The sequence below is a fragment of the Myripristis murdjan genome, chromosome 14 (genome assembly GCF_902150065.1).
Source record: "Myripristis murdjan chromosome 14, fMyrMur1.1, whole genome shotgun sequence".
NCBI lineage: Eukaryota > Metazoa > Chordata > Actinopteri > Holocentriformes > Holocentridae > Myripristis > Myripristis murdjan.
In genome coordinates, this window is record NC_043993.1 from 819,044 (window position 1) to 833,604 (window position 14,561).

The following is a 14,561-nucleotide window of genomic DNA, read 5'->3' on the forward strand; positions in this document are numbered from 1 at the left end:
ATTTGCTGATCTTAATATTGGTGTTGAGATCCCATGATAGGGATTCAGACTGGATAAGTGTGGTACGATGGCTATTGAAGAGGTTCAAGATGGTTGCAACTCAGGGGACTGAACTAACAGAGGACAGCGTAGCAGACATGCAGGACAGCTACAAATACTTTGGAATCCCACAGGCAAATGGAAACCATGAGGAGGCTGCAAGTAGGTCCACTATAATCAAATACCACCATAGAATATGGTAGGTCCTGAGGGGCCAGCTGAATGGACAGAATAAGATCTGAGCCATCAACACCTATACCCTGCCGGTGATGCAATACCCAGCTGGTATAATATCCTGGCCAAAGGAGGAGATGGAGGCCACTGATATCCAGTCCAATCCAGCACCTTGAGGCTGTACACTGAATACCTCAGGCAGCAGAACAAGTGAGGAGGAGGAAGAGGAGGAAGAAGAGGCACTATCATGGAGGGACAACGGCAGGCCCTAAGCACAAGACTGATAGGAACTGGGGTATGATGGTGGTGGCTAATCAACCAGACATTGTGGTGGTCAACAACAAAAGAAGACAGAAGTGTGGCATTCCCGAGCAGCAGCAACATCAAGGAGAAGGAACACAAGAAGCTCAAAAACTACCAAGGGATGAGAGAAGAGCTGAAGTAGATGTGGGGAGTGAAGGTAACAGTGGTGCTGGTGGTAATCAAAGCTCTCAGGGCTGTGACCCCTAAACTGGGAGAGTGGCTCCAGCAGTTTCCAGGAACAACATCTGAGATCTCTGTCCAGACTCCTTGGAACAGCTAAGATACTGTGCAGAGCCCTCAGGCTCCCAGGCCTCTGGTAGAGGACCTGATCTGGAAGGAGAAAAAAGACCGCCTAATGAGGTGAAAACATAATTTTAATGTTAACAGGATGTCTAGTTAATACTACTGTCTGGTCAAATCATGTGGTGACTATCAAAACATAAATTAGTCACTGAGAGGAGATAGCTGGGATCTGTCTGACGCGCCGAAAGAGGAAGCATGAAGCCATGACTGCAGTTCGAGGGTGTTTATTTTGACCCATTCAGTGAAATATACATATTACAGATTTGCAGACTTGTAGACCTAGATGGTAACAAAGATTTTACTTTAACACTTCAGCGGTCAACAGAAAATATTGGCACCCTGCCTCACCCTCTCTCTGTACCAAACTAATTCACAGACAGGTAGAAGTGCAGGTGATATCACTCAGGCAATCAATCAGCTCCAGTGACACACCCAGCCACACACTCACAAGACACACTTTCACAAGACACACCCTCAAACACACATTACCCAAGGTGAAAAGTAAAAAACACATCCATGCTCGTACAAATCACCTCCTGCTGCCTCTGTCAGAGCTCATCACACGTCCATGCACACTGTACATTAACTGTATTTTGATGCAAGCATAGTCAGTCAGACTAATGTGAGGTTACCATCCTAGAAAAAAAGCAGCAAAAAGTAATGTTGCAAAAGAGGACATATCCTTCTGGAACAAAGAAAAGAAACAAGAAGAAAACAGAAAATGAGACAAAACAGCAAGACAAAGGTATGTTTGCATGACTAATAAGACAAGTGCAAATCTCAATACAGCGCATTCAGGAAGTATTCAGACCCCTGTCACTTTTTTCACTTTCGTTATGTTGTAGCCTGATGCTAGACTCTCTTAAATTCACGTTTTTCTCTCATTAATCTACACTCAGTACCCTATAATGACAAAGTGAAAACAGAATTTTAGCATTTTTTGCAAATTTATTAAAAAGAAAAAACTGAAATATCACATTGACATAAGTATTCAGACCCTTTGCAACAACACTTGAAATTTAGCTCAGGTGCCTCCCATTTCTCTTGATGGTTGCTGAGATGTTTCTACACTTTGATTCGAGTCCACCGGTGGTAAATTAAATTGATTGGACATGATTTGGAAAGGCATACTGCTCTCTATAGAAGGCCTCACAGCTGACAATGCATATCAGAGCAAAATAATTATTTAATATATTTATTTGTAAATATAAAACAAAATTATGAACACTAATGTACTTATGGACTGCCTTGGGACCCTTTGTATAGATACACATATTTTGTTTTTGTGTCTTTCATTTACTTTATTTTTTTTTTACGTGAGCAGACGAAATATTAGTAATGTAAGAAGGATAGGCAAAATAAGCTAAGGCTTCTGCCTATACCTTTTCTGTCAGTGTTTATTTGTATATATTATATATTTGTTTTGGTTTTCCATTGAAAGGAAATGAAATATTATTTATTGTTTAAATAGTTGTGCATAAGTAATTGTCTATTCATAGGTGTATTTGATTTCTGCTGCTTGAAAATGACCGAAATAAAAGATTCATTCATTCATTCAACCCAGCCATGAGGTCAAAGGAACTGCCTGCAGAGCTCAGAGACAGGGTTGTTGCAAGGTACAGATCTGGGGAAGGCTACACAAACTTTCTGTTGCACTGAAGGTTCCCAAGAGCACTGTGACCTCCATAATTCTCAAATGGAAGAAGTTTGGCACAACCAGGACTCTTCCAAGAGCTGGTTGCCCGGTCAAACTGAGAAATCGTGACAGAAGGGCCTTGGTAAGAAAGGTTACCAAGAACCCGATGGTCACTCTGACTGAGCTCCAGAGATCCTGTGTGGAGATGGGACAAAGCTCCAGAAGGACAACCATCACTGTGGCTCTCCATCAATCTATGGCAGAGTGGCTAGATGGAAGCCTCTCCTCAGTGCAAAACACATGAAAGCCGCTTGGAGTTTGCAAAAAAGCACCTGAGGGCATGGGCGCAAATTTGGGGGAGGTCAGGGGGGACCAGTCCCTCCCAGTATTTATAAAAGATAATTTGTCCCCACCCCCCCAAAAAATATCATGAGATACAAACCCCTCACTAATACAGGTAATATAACAATACAGAGTGGCAAACACTTGTAAAACCATAATTCATAATTGTTTTCCAAAAAAGCCTTACACCCCTATGCTTGGACCATACCATTTTTACTTTGGCACCCCTCTTGACCCCCTGACACAGCACACACAGTAGACATACAAGTTATCACTGAGTTTATTTTGTTTTTGTGTTTTTGTGGGGGCTGGTACAGTGAGAAGGTAGCTTGTACATTCACATTATATTTGATCAAACTTTTAGATCAGGAAATATCTGATCTAAAAGAAAAACTATCTTTCTGAGTACAGCATCATATAGAAGTACTCCCTTCTTTGCATATTTTTAAAGGTCTTTCATAAACTGCCATGAAGGAAACATTTCCTTGACCACTGCCTTTGGATATTGCTTCTGCCTACAATATGCCTACTTCCCTGACGTTGCTTTTCTGTATTGTTTTGTTCTATCATGAAATTATTCTTGTAGTACCATGTGTAAGTACAATGCGGCAGACACTGAATTCCTGTGCACCCTTTCTACTTGGTGATTTGTGACCCATGTAGTGACAGCACATCCTGCTTTGTTTCAACACATTTTTTTTCTTTCTTTCATTTTAATGCCACGTCTTGTCAGCCCTAGAGCTGCAGCAAGTGGGTGCAGCTCTGTCTTTATTCCGCTCTGTGGTGAGACAGAGAGGGGGATGCTGCCTTCCTATTTCACCCTTCTCTTCTTCTCAGCACAGTCACTGTGTTCACTTCCTCTAAGTCGGAGAAAGAAAGAGAGAGAGGCACAGGGGAGAGGCAAGAGAAGCCATTTCCTTATCAACATCAGGTCGAGCGGGTTGTCGTGGCCGAGAAACGTGTAAGCTTGTGTTTTTCTTGCTTTAACTTTACTTCTGATTTCACAAATTCAACTAAAAGACCCTCAGAGTGGTAAAAAATGGTTAACAGCACTTGGGGAACTAAGATTTGTATTTTATTTGACTTCATTTACCAAACTTCTTGTTTTGCTTTTGCAGGAGTGATCTGAAACTGAGGCCCGGCTGACTGACGGGGACCATTACTGTGGATTTTCGTGTTTGGAGGGTGGAACTGCTCATTTTAAATGGAAAAGGTTTATATACAAAACATCGTATATTGATTTTAGAGGGCAAACTCTTGGAGTTCACTGTTCAAAATCTCTACAACCTAAAAGATATAACACAGGTTAAAAAAAAACCCTTGGATTTAAGTGACCGACAGTCACTGCACTGGTGTTCACCTCGATTTGGAGCAAAACTCTTGGTTTGTGATCAGGAACATCTTCCACTGGATAACTCACTGACTCCATTAATGTGTATGTGAGAAAGGGAGAGGCGAGGGGCAGGCAGGATGAGTTTTGATCGTGTACCGTCCAGGTCGGAAGTGATGGGATGGGGTCCAAATCACCTGGCAGACTACCTCAGGAAGGTGAGATCTCTTATCTTACTTTTTAATATTTTTCCTTTTTTTTCTCCTGTCCGCATCCAGACAGAGGTCAAAGGTCAGGGTTGGCTCCAAAGAAGGTGACCCTTTGATCCCTGTCTCTGACCGCTGGGCCAGTGATTTAATTTACTAGTATTAATAATGCAGAAACATATGACAATTTTAACTTTTTGTTTTAACTACACCACTTTCAATGTACTTGTTAGTCTCAAATTATGACATCAAAATAATTTAATACATACCACAATATAAAATATTTTTCATATCAAGGTCCCTAATGATTTCATGTGGCAGTTTGTGGCTTGGGGGTACTACCAGAACTAGATATTTTAGAAAAAATCATCTCATAGGGATAATAAATGGCAGAAGTCATAGTTTTGAAGCAGTAAGTGTGCCCTGTGGCTCAGCAGTCTCCCAGGTTGCTCTCCCAGTTGCCATTCCCATCTTTCCCAGTTCATCCTGTATACAGCGACTCCACACTTGACATCTTGAAACATCAGAGATTCAGATCTCGGCTCTGTGGGTTCTCGATTGTTCTGAAATTATGTTAATATTTACAGGTGTTAAACTGATGCAAACAATAGCACATGACATCATCATATTAGTACACTTGGTTACAGGAATACCCCAACGTTTTGGGCAAAATCTCTTAATTCTGCCTTCCTCAGACTGAGACAAGATGTTGGATACCATTTTCACTTATGTGCATCCAGTAATTAGGTTCCTACACTGCAAAAACGCAAAATCTTACCAAGATTATTTGTCTTATTTCAAGTCAAAAATGCCTTATTTCTAGTCAAAATATCTCATTACACTTAAAATTTTCACTTGTTTCAAGTGAAAATTCACTTGAAACAAGTGAAAATTTGCTTGTTTCATTGGCAAAATTTGCCAGTGGAAAAAGTGAAAATTCACTTGAAATAAGTGAAAATAAGCTAGAAACAAGAAACAAATTTTGCCAATGAAACAAGCAAATTTTCATTTGTTTCAAGCAAATTTTCACTTGAAACAAGAGACAGTTGTCTAAAAACAAGTTACTTCTGAGGTGATCATGTCTTATTTTAAGTGTAATGAAATATTTTGACTAGAAATAAGACATTTTTGACTTGAAATAAGACAAATAATCTTGGTAAGATTTTGAGTTTTTGCAGTGTATGGAGAGCATTTTGTGTTAGCTTAGCATAAAGACTTGAAATCTATAGGAGTCATTAGCCTGGCTTCGTCAAAGAGAAAAAATACAAGGATACAAGGATACAAGGAAGTTTATTGGTCATTATACAACAGGTTGAATAAGGAAATTAAAGTGTGGTTCCCTCTTGATTGATTAATTGATTGTATAAAAAATAAAATTATTAAACATGGAGGAGTGTAGATGGTGCATTTAGTAGTCTCACAGCCTGAGGGAAGAAGCTGCTCTGTAGTCTGGTGGTACGGCAGCGGATACTTCTGTATCTTTTGCCTGACGGCAGCAGGGTGAACAGGCTGTGGCTGTTCAAAATAAACCTTACATCAAATTTGGAGCTGTCTTATTTATATAGTGTGTCATGGTAATATGAAATACACATCTTGGAATTTTTCTTAAAAATGAGAGTCGTTTAAGGAGAAGTTTAATGGTGGAACTGTAACCACTGAACAAATTTATCTTTCAGTCTATTGCAGTGATCTGTGCACCTCTGAAGGTATAGGAAGATCCACCACATATTAAGTTCTCCTGAAACAACTTTTTTTTTTTTTTTTTTTTTTTTTTTTAATTCCAAGACATGTATTTTAAATCCACATGATCCACTGTGTAAATAAGACAACTTCAGAGCTGCTGAAAGGTTAATTTTTTCACTCTGACGGAGCCAGGCTAACGACTCCCATAGACCTTAAGTCTTTATGCTAAGCTCAGATAAAGGTTGTTTTTTTTTTGGTCCAAATCTTTTGCATATTTCTTTAGTGCACTTGCAGTATGCTAATACAGTGTGTAGTGTGGCAGTACACTCATATTCAGTCTAAAAAATTTAAATTTTCTTCATACAAGGTAAAAATGCACCAGTTGGAAGGGATAATTTCACTGGTTCCAATGATAATAAATGTGTGTTCAGATTTTTTTTGTTGATCAAGTGCTATTTTCTTGATCCTAGTGAGCTGTTCTGCCTTATTCTGCCTTATTTCAAAACATTTACACTTGATCCCAGAAAAAAAATCCTGAAATAGGTGAAACTACACTGGAAACAAGTGGTATTATCTCATCCTGATTTTTTTTTTACCATGTTTGATGAAAAAATATATATTTGAAGTTGATATTGATTAAATGACTTGTCCGGATTTTTGTTGCTGTTGTTTCATTAAGAATGATACAAACTCTTTTGAGTCACCCTACTTATCACATCTTTTGGCTTTTATCAGTCTAGCCAGGTGTTGTGCAGTAGGTCATATTTGAAATCCTACTTATACATTTTTGTTACTTCTGTAGAGTATTGAAATGCATTGTGATAGAAATGGTATTGTAATCCGTCATACGTATTTGATCGTTAAGTCTTTGCCAATACCCAGCCGTAGCAAACTTATGACTCATAACATCACATAATATATGAATCTGTTTATTTTTCCACCTGAATGCTGGGGTTTCATCTGCGGCTAATAAACATATGAGCTGCTTTTGATCAAGTGTTCACTGAACATGAAATGGCCCCCAGTCACAGTGTGTTCTTTTTGTCTGTGTCTCATCCAGATGAACCTGTCTGGCAGTGATAAAGTCGTCTTGAAGCACTCGATGAATGGCTCCAGGTTTGTGGTGAGTTCACATGCAAAAAGTCTTTTCTCGGAGATAAAGAGATAAATTAGCAGCTCAGCACTTTTACACTGTTCAAAACCAGCTCTGCAGATTAAAAGCAAGTGGTGTAATTCAGATCCATATGAAATCTTAATAGCTGCGTTTACATGGACTCTAATATTCCACTAATAAATCAGAATAATAACCCAATCAGAATAAAACTGCCTCATGTAGCCACTTCAGTCGAAAGAGACTGGCCCGATCAGAAGGAATTTTCAATCACGCTGAGAGGTATAAACCTTTCATAATCCATTCAATAAGAAATTATGAGCATCTAAAAACCATGTAAACTCTTAATCTGATGGTTTCTCTCTGGTTGGAATAAATCTGTTCTTTCTGTGCATGTTCTCCCCATGTGGGGGGAACATCAAGTGACATGATGAGTTTCAGGGAAAGACAGAAACATGGCAGCAGCAAAACACCACTGTTCAGTGGCTGATAACTTTTTTTGCTGTAAAGATTAAATCTTTACAGGATCGTGGAATGCCTATGTGGTCAGAAGCCTGGAAACCACAAGCTGTTCAAACAAGTTGTTTGAAAAGACAAACAAAGCTGGAATCCGCAAATTAAAAACCTGATTGAAAAGTTTGAAAGCTGCCTGTTACAAGGCTAAAAGTCCAACCCATCCAGCCAGATTTCATTTTTACAGTCTTATGGACAAACTGATGGGGGCGCCACCATTGGCCAACATGATTTATCATGGATTACATTTATATTTTCTGTAGATTAGATGCTTTCCAGCTGGTGGAACTACTGCACATGACAGAAAAGTTATTTTCTGATTAATTTCTGTATGGCATGTAAATGCTCTTATTGGATCACTTTATTTAGCCTCCAGGTAAGATAATCAGAATGATTTCAGTCCATGGAACTGCAGCTACTGTCCTCAACAAGTTACAGTAACTGCTACCTATAGCAGAGTTCATATAGCCAGCTACTGTTAGCTCTTCACACTGTGGGCAGAACTCACTCTATATAAACTCAGCAAGCTCAAATGTTATGAATCAATTCAGTTAAAAAATCCTGATGTATTTTGGAAATATGAAGGTGAGATTCTGTGCTGGTTGTTTGAAAATTATGTTTTTGCTTTGGCGAAATTTATAGAAAAGGCCTGGTATCGGCGGCAAAGTATTTTGTACCCTATATGACAAACCATTTTTATTTGTAGGTGTCCCTGTCTTCATAGGTTTTGTTATGTTTTGCTTTGGTCAGTAGTATGTCACGTGGCTATCACGGATGTAATTGTGGGAATATTATTTGTTAAATGTATTGATCAGTGTCTAATAAGCCCATGAGGGCTGGGGCACCAATCATGGTGTTTGACACTTAAATCAATCAATCAATCAATCAATCAATCGGTGTTATATAAATGTAGTGCACTGTTGTTATGACAAGAAAATCCACCCCATCATACAGAGAAGACAGTTTTGCAGCAAAATCTTTACTAACTCAGATGTTCAAACCCCACAGGCCTTCGTTCAACACGCTGCAGTGTTGCTGAGATCAGACAAATGTATTGTCTGATCTCATCTGAAACTCATTGACTTTACTGGCAGAAGAAAAATAGGTTTTAGCATCATAGCATCCTTATTTTTTCTAGAAACATTACTAGAGGTTGCCAGAGAGTGAACCATCTCACTCACTTTTGGTCTCTATTTGCTTACTGGGGTTGCCGTAGGGCGGTGTCGCTGAGGAGGTAGAGCGGTCGTAACCGGAGGGTTCCCTCAAGTGTCCTTGAGCAAGATACTGATGGGCAGCTTGGCTGTCAGAGGCCCATCAGTGTGTGAATGTGTGTGTGAATGGGTGAATGTGAGGCAAAACATTGTAAAGCGCTTTGAGTGGTCAGTAGACTAGAAAAGCGCTATAGAAATGCAGTCCATTTACCATTTACCATTATGTGAAATGTGGGACATCACCGCTGGAACAAAAGTTGAATGAAAGTGGACAGCACGAAAAGAAAATGACAACATTTCCTGTAACAACATCAGAGACTATCTTCTGGAATGCATTTAACATCACAGGTTGATGATGATGATGACTGATGATGCGTGACTCATGTGAGAGAAGATTCTTTAACTTAAAGGATTATTCCAACATTTTGGGCAAAAGCCCCTTTTTCCAAACTGCCTGCACAGATACCATTTTCACCTCTGTATGTCCAGTGGCTCAGTTCCTACGGGTAGCGTTTCCTGTTAGCTTAGCTTAATAAAAACTTGAAGTCTATGGGAGTCATTAGCCTAGCTCCACCAAGGTGAAGAAATAAACCTTACAGCAGCTCTGAAGCTGTCTGATTTACACAGTGTATTTAAAACACATTTTGGATTGGGGATTTTTTTTTTTTTTTTTTTAAGTTGGTGGAACTGTAACTGCTGAGCACATTTATACTTTAATCTATCACAGTGATATGCGCACACCTAAAGGTATAGGAAGATCCACCACATATTAACTTCTCCAAGCCGTGTATTTCAAATCCACATGATACACTGGGTGAATAAGAAAGCTTCAGAGTTTCTGTAAGGTATATATTTTTTAACTTTGACAGACCTAAATGGAGCTCATGGCTCCTGCAGACTTCAAGTCTTGATGCTAAGCTAATACAAAATGCTACCCATAGGAACCGAACCACAGGACGTACAGAGGTGTATTTTATCCAAAATGTTGGTGTATTCCTTTAAAAGCAAACTTCAGAAGCTTTTTTTTTTTTTTAAACAAACATAATAAAAAGGTAGCCAAAATCAGGAACTAAATATGCCTACATCATTTCCCTTTTAAACAGTAATTAAATCAAGATAATACTAAATTTTTGTCATCCACCACAGATGATGTTGTTTAACAAGTAGCCCTTTTCTAAATCTTAAACTTTTCATATGGTGTCTTGGAGGTGTCTCTAAAGTGTATTTTATGCTCAAATAAATACACTGAAGGCATTTTATGTAATATAATTCATGACAATGTTTCCTCTTCTATTTGTAGAATATGAGTGAAAATGACCTTCAGAAATTCCCCAAACTTCATGCTCCGTAAGTAGTAACTTGTTGATCCATGTTGCTGAAAATGTAATAATAATAAAAAAAAGGGTAATTTCTTTCTTTCTTTCTTTTTTCTTTTTTTTTTTTGCAATTGCATCTGTCTTTGCTATTTTGATGGTTAACTGAAGGAATTACACTTGATATCAGTTTTGTGTAAACTGTTTTTATCAGCCTATGAAAGTCTGATGTAGATCCCAATGAGCCAATACAGGTGAAGAAGTGAACAAGACCAAGACTGCACAATGCTGCTGATACACAGAGTAACAGTGAGTGAAAGACAGAAACAGAGGGTGGAAGAGAGAGAAAAGGGTAAAGGAGGAAAGACAACAGAAATGGCAGGAGAGACATGCAATTCAGTTGAGAAACAAAGAAAAAAATAATACAGAAAGAAAGCAAAGACAGAGTGAGAGAAGATAGAAAGGGCAAAGAGACTGAGAGAAAGAAAGAGTAACACTGACAGAGAGGAACGGTACTTTTTAGAGAGGAAGTGATGGAGGAGGAGAGATAGAAGCGGTGGATGACGTGCAGTGAAGAACAGGAAGAGATAGAGCGAAGAAGAGAAGAAGGAACAGAGAGAGAGAGAGAGAGAGAGAGAGAGAGAGAGAGAGAGAGAGAGAGAGAGAGAGAGAGAGAGAGAGAGAGAGAGAGAGACAGAGAGAGAAAATGGGTGTTTGGCCTCCTAAATACATACAAATACTTACAAGTAATCATAATTTAAAGTTGTCATCCCCAAGTTCCTGTTTTTATATTAACCTTGTCTCCATTTTTGGTACTTTGGTACACTGAACATCAGTGATATTTTTTTTCAGATAAATGAGAGAGGGATTTGCAGTTTAGTGCCTTTATTTGTCATTAATTACAGTATACATTTAAAGATCCAGAAACAAACAAACAAACATTCTGGCACTGCCTTCTGTGCTACAGTGCAACAGCTGAGACCAAAGCAGGGATGAATGTGATGAATCATCACGACAAGACTAAATTTACAGAAGTAACAGCGTGGCGGTGGAATGTCAAGATTGACTCTGGGTTCGGCCCACCGAAACTGAAACTTCCTGTGCGGATGCCTGTTTCCGTGCTTCTGAGCCACCCAGCCACGCACCAATCTCTGCCTCCCAAACTGATCACATGACCCGACGGTGTCACAAAAACAAAACAAAATAAACACTGAGTGTGACTTTCAGTGATGGATGTGAATCCAAATTCAGGAATCATATTTCCCAGAGGTGGAAGTAACTCATTATATTTACTCATCTTACTGTAACTGAGTAGCTTTTTGGGTACTTGAACTTTTTTGAGTCAGCAATTTCACTTTTACTTCTGTACATATGTGCTTGCTTTTTGGCCTTCACTACATTTTAAACCATATTCATTACAGAGAACAAATGATCCGTGACAGATTGTGGAACTTTTCAAAATAAAATGCTCGGCCAGCCAAGATGAGAAGAGGAAGCTGCTTCCACTTTGTTGGCTCTACTTTTTGTCATTTCCAAATTTCACAATAAAAGCTGCATGATGACAAAGAGCAGTGAGGACCATTTAGACTCATCTGGCATAAACATGGAGTACGTGTGGAGAAAAAGGGTAAACTATTAGTGAGTTGATCTGACAATGAGAACCATGTAGACTCATCCATCATATTATCTGCTTATTCCACGTGTCAGTTGAGTCTACAGAGTCGTCTTTTTAGTTTAGCGTAATGCCCTTTTAAAAGCATGTAGTTTGCAGCATATTCTCTCCTCCTTGTCTAACTGCATGGAAAAGATCGCAGCTAACACAGTTACTGTTTGGAAAAAGGAGCTCAGTAGATTTTTACTGCACTACTTCTACTTCTACTGCAGTCAGATACCAGCAGGCGAACAGTACTTCTACTAGAGGAGCGGTTTGCAATACTCTTTCCACCACTGATATTTTCTATTTTGAAGGATTACATGCTCCTCAAAGAGCTGAGAGAACCCCTCTACCCACAGGCTCTGCATTCCAAAAATGACATGGTTATGATAAAATTTGAAGTGGGTTCTTGTGTGATAGATCCTCCAAGTTTGATCCCATCAGCTGCTTCCCTGAGGCGAGAACGAGCGCCTCACTGGGACTGTTCTTCTCCAAAATTAATGAAGTGAATCTGGACCAGCAAACACTATTTTGAGCTGAAAAAAAAAATGTTTTTAAGTATGCACAACAACACATGTTTGTTTGGGGTTAAAATTGAATGAATACAGACGTGGCACCATTGTGCGGTGATACAGTGGTGGTTCTAGGAAAGAAAATACTTTCACCAGTTTGAAAGTAAGGGGGCTGGAAAAGAGCTTCTATAGTAAATCCAAACCAAAAATGGTGCTGTTTTGCATCCTTCTCAAAAGGGTGTTGTTTGCTGGTCCTGATCCACTTAATACATTCTGAAGAACTTGAGTCAAACTTGGACGATCTATTACACTCGTATGGAGGAGAAAATACCACTATATGGGGAAGAACTCAGGCTATCTTTTTAACATGAGGCTGTTTTCCTATTTCCTATTTCCTTATTTTATTTTATTTTATTTTTGTTATACATCAATTTACTGAATTACATACATACTTTAAATCATTACTTACTATTTTCCAAAGCATGCCATACTGTTTTGAATGTCTGAATGTGTTGCTACTGATTTCCATGCATCATTTGCATTTTTTCCATTAAGTCTGTCATGGTATGAAATTCAGCGTGCAGAAGCCTGAAACCTGCTTGATATAATGAGATAATCCTTCACAGTGATCACCCTGCCTGGGTTTATTTTGGTCAGTTACCTTTTTGCTGTGAGCCTGCAGGTCCTCTGGTGCATTCACATGCTGTTGGATAAACTCTGACATACAGGACTTATGAGTTGACAACAAAACAGCGTTGAATTCATATTAAAATATAAAATCCAGAAGACAAACCAGACAATCCAGATGCAAACATGAAGATGAAGGTGTGCATTTGACTGCTTTTGCTTTCAAAATGATGTCTATTTATGATAGTCGATTTAACTACCATCTGGGAAATGTGTGTTCCTGATATACCCAACAGCACGTGAATGCACCATCCCTCCTTATACCAGAAAAGCTTTCCATGCAGAAACGTGCTGTGTCTCCACTACAAAGCAGTCTCGGGTGCAATGCTTATTTTACAAACTAATTTCAAACATCCATGACTCCTAAACCTGCGTACAATTTTTAAATTTGGAGCAGCAGAACATGTGAAGGCCCCCTGAACTTGTAATCTTTGTTCTCTATTTTATCAGATTTAGATTTAGAAAGGGAACCATAGTATGCTTAGGGAAATGGTTGCTAGTAATGTAAAGAATGTCTATGGTGTAGTAAATGAGCTCATCATTTTTTCGTAGTTTTAAGTCATTCAGTTTCATTGTGTGTCTGTTATCCTTCTTCACTACCTCCTCCTCTTCCTCCTCTAAATATTGTTCTCCTCTTCCTCTCTATGTACTTTTCCCCTCTCTTCTCAGTATGATCTCTAAGCTCTGCAATGAGATCAGTAAGAAGGAAGAGAGGAGAGGCCTGTTTAGTAAAAAGTAGGTACCTCTTTAAATGATCAGTTACAGCAGTATTAGGCTTATAATCACACCTTGAAGCTCTTGATCTCTTGTTTTATCATTCTATCTTTGTGGGTTTTTTTTTTCTTTTGTCCTGCTCCCTTCTCCCTCCATCCAAGACCCACAGTGCCAAAGTATCCGGAACCAGGTAGGAGCGATTTTATAAATTTACATTAATAATATTATAATGCTTGTAAGTTGATGTGTACATTTCTGTAGGAATTCATGGGCAATCAGCCATCAATACTGGACCATCTGAGGACAGATCAGATCTGCTCACTTTCACTTTTCACTTTCACTTTTCAATTTTAGCAGGGAAAGTTTTAAGATTGCCTGTTACAAGGCTAAAAGTTAAAACCACCCAGTCTGGGTCCAGTTTTACAGTCTTATGGGCAGCCTGATGGGAGAGCCTCTGCTGGCCAACATGACTTATCCTGGATTATATTTATAGTTCCTGCAGATTAGACACCTCCTGACAGACGGAACCACTTTCTGCAGGTCAAAAAAGTTTTGTTCTGTTTAGATGCATGTAAACATGTAATGCATGTAAACACACATCTTATTGGATCACTTTATTTCGCCTCCATGTCATCAGGTAAACTGGAAACTCTAATCACAATGATTACAATCAGGTTGAAGAAATATTGTCCATGGCAGTATATTCAGAGGGGAACAGGTTGACTGAAGGGTTTCACTGTCTCCATCTCCACAGACGCACCTGTTGAAGACCTTGGCTGGGGGGAGGGCGAATTTGTAAGTGTCATTCCTTTGCTCTGCCTGTCTCTTTG

General features: G+C 39.0%; 1 protein-coding gene across 4 annotated transcripts in view; it reads left to right on the forward strand.

Moving 5' to 3' along the window:
- The first annotated feature begins 1,320 nt into the window (after positions 1 to 1,320).
- The window catches only part of lcp2a (lymphocyte cytosolic protein 2a), a 39,334-nt gene continuing 26,093 nt past the window's right edge, over positions 1,321 to 14,561 (forward strand). Inside the window, exons 1-9 of one of the 4 annotated variants that reach the window (XM_030068362.1) lie at positions 1,321 to 1,564; positions 3,635 to 3,758; positions 3,916 to 4,010; positions 4,246 to 4,345; positions 7,077 to 7,139; positions 10,152 to 10,198; positions 13,687 to 13,752; positions 13,893 to 13,921; positions 14,486 to 14,526. In XM_030068362.1, the coding sequence (XP_029924222.1) occupies positions 4,268 to 4,345; positions 7,077 to 7,139; positions 10,152 to 10,198; positions 13,687 to 13,752; positions 13,893 to 13,921; positions 14,486 to 14,526 (324 nt within the window). In that variant the 5' untranslated portion in view covers positions 1,321 to 1,564; positions 3,635 to 3,758; positions 3,916 to 4,010; positions 4,246 to 4,267. Of the gene's footprint in view, positions 1,565 to 3,634; positions 3,759 to 3,915; positions 4,346 to 7,076; positions 7,140 to 10,151; positions 10,199 to 13,686; positions 13,753 to 13,892; positions 13,922 to 14,485; positions 14,527 to 14,561 lie in introns of all 4 variants that reach the window. The other 3 variants (XM_030068359.1, XM_030068363.1, XM_030068360.1) reach the window with 3 other exon arrangements.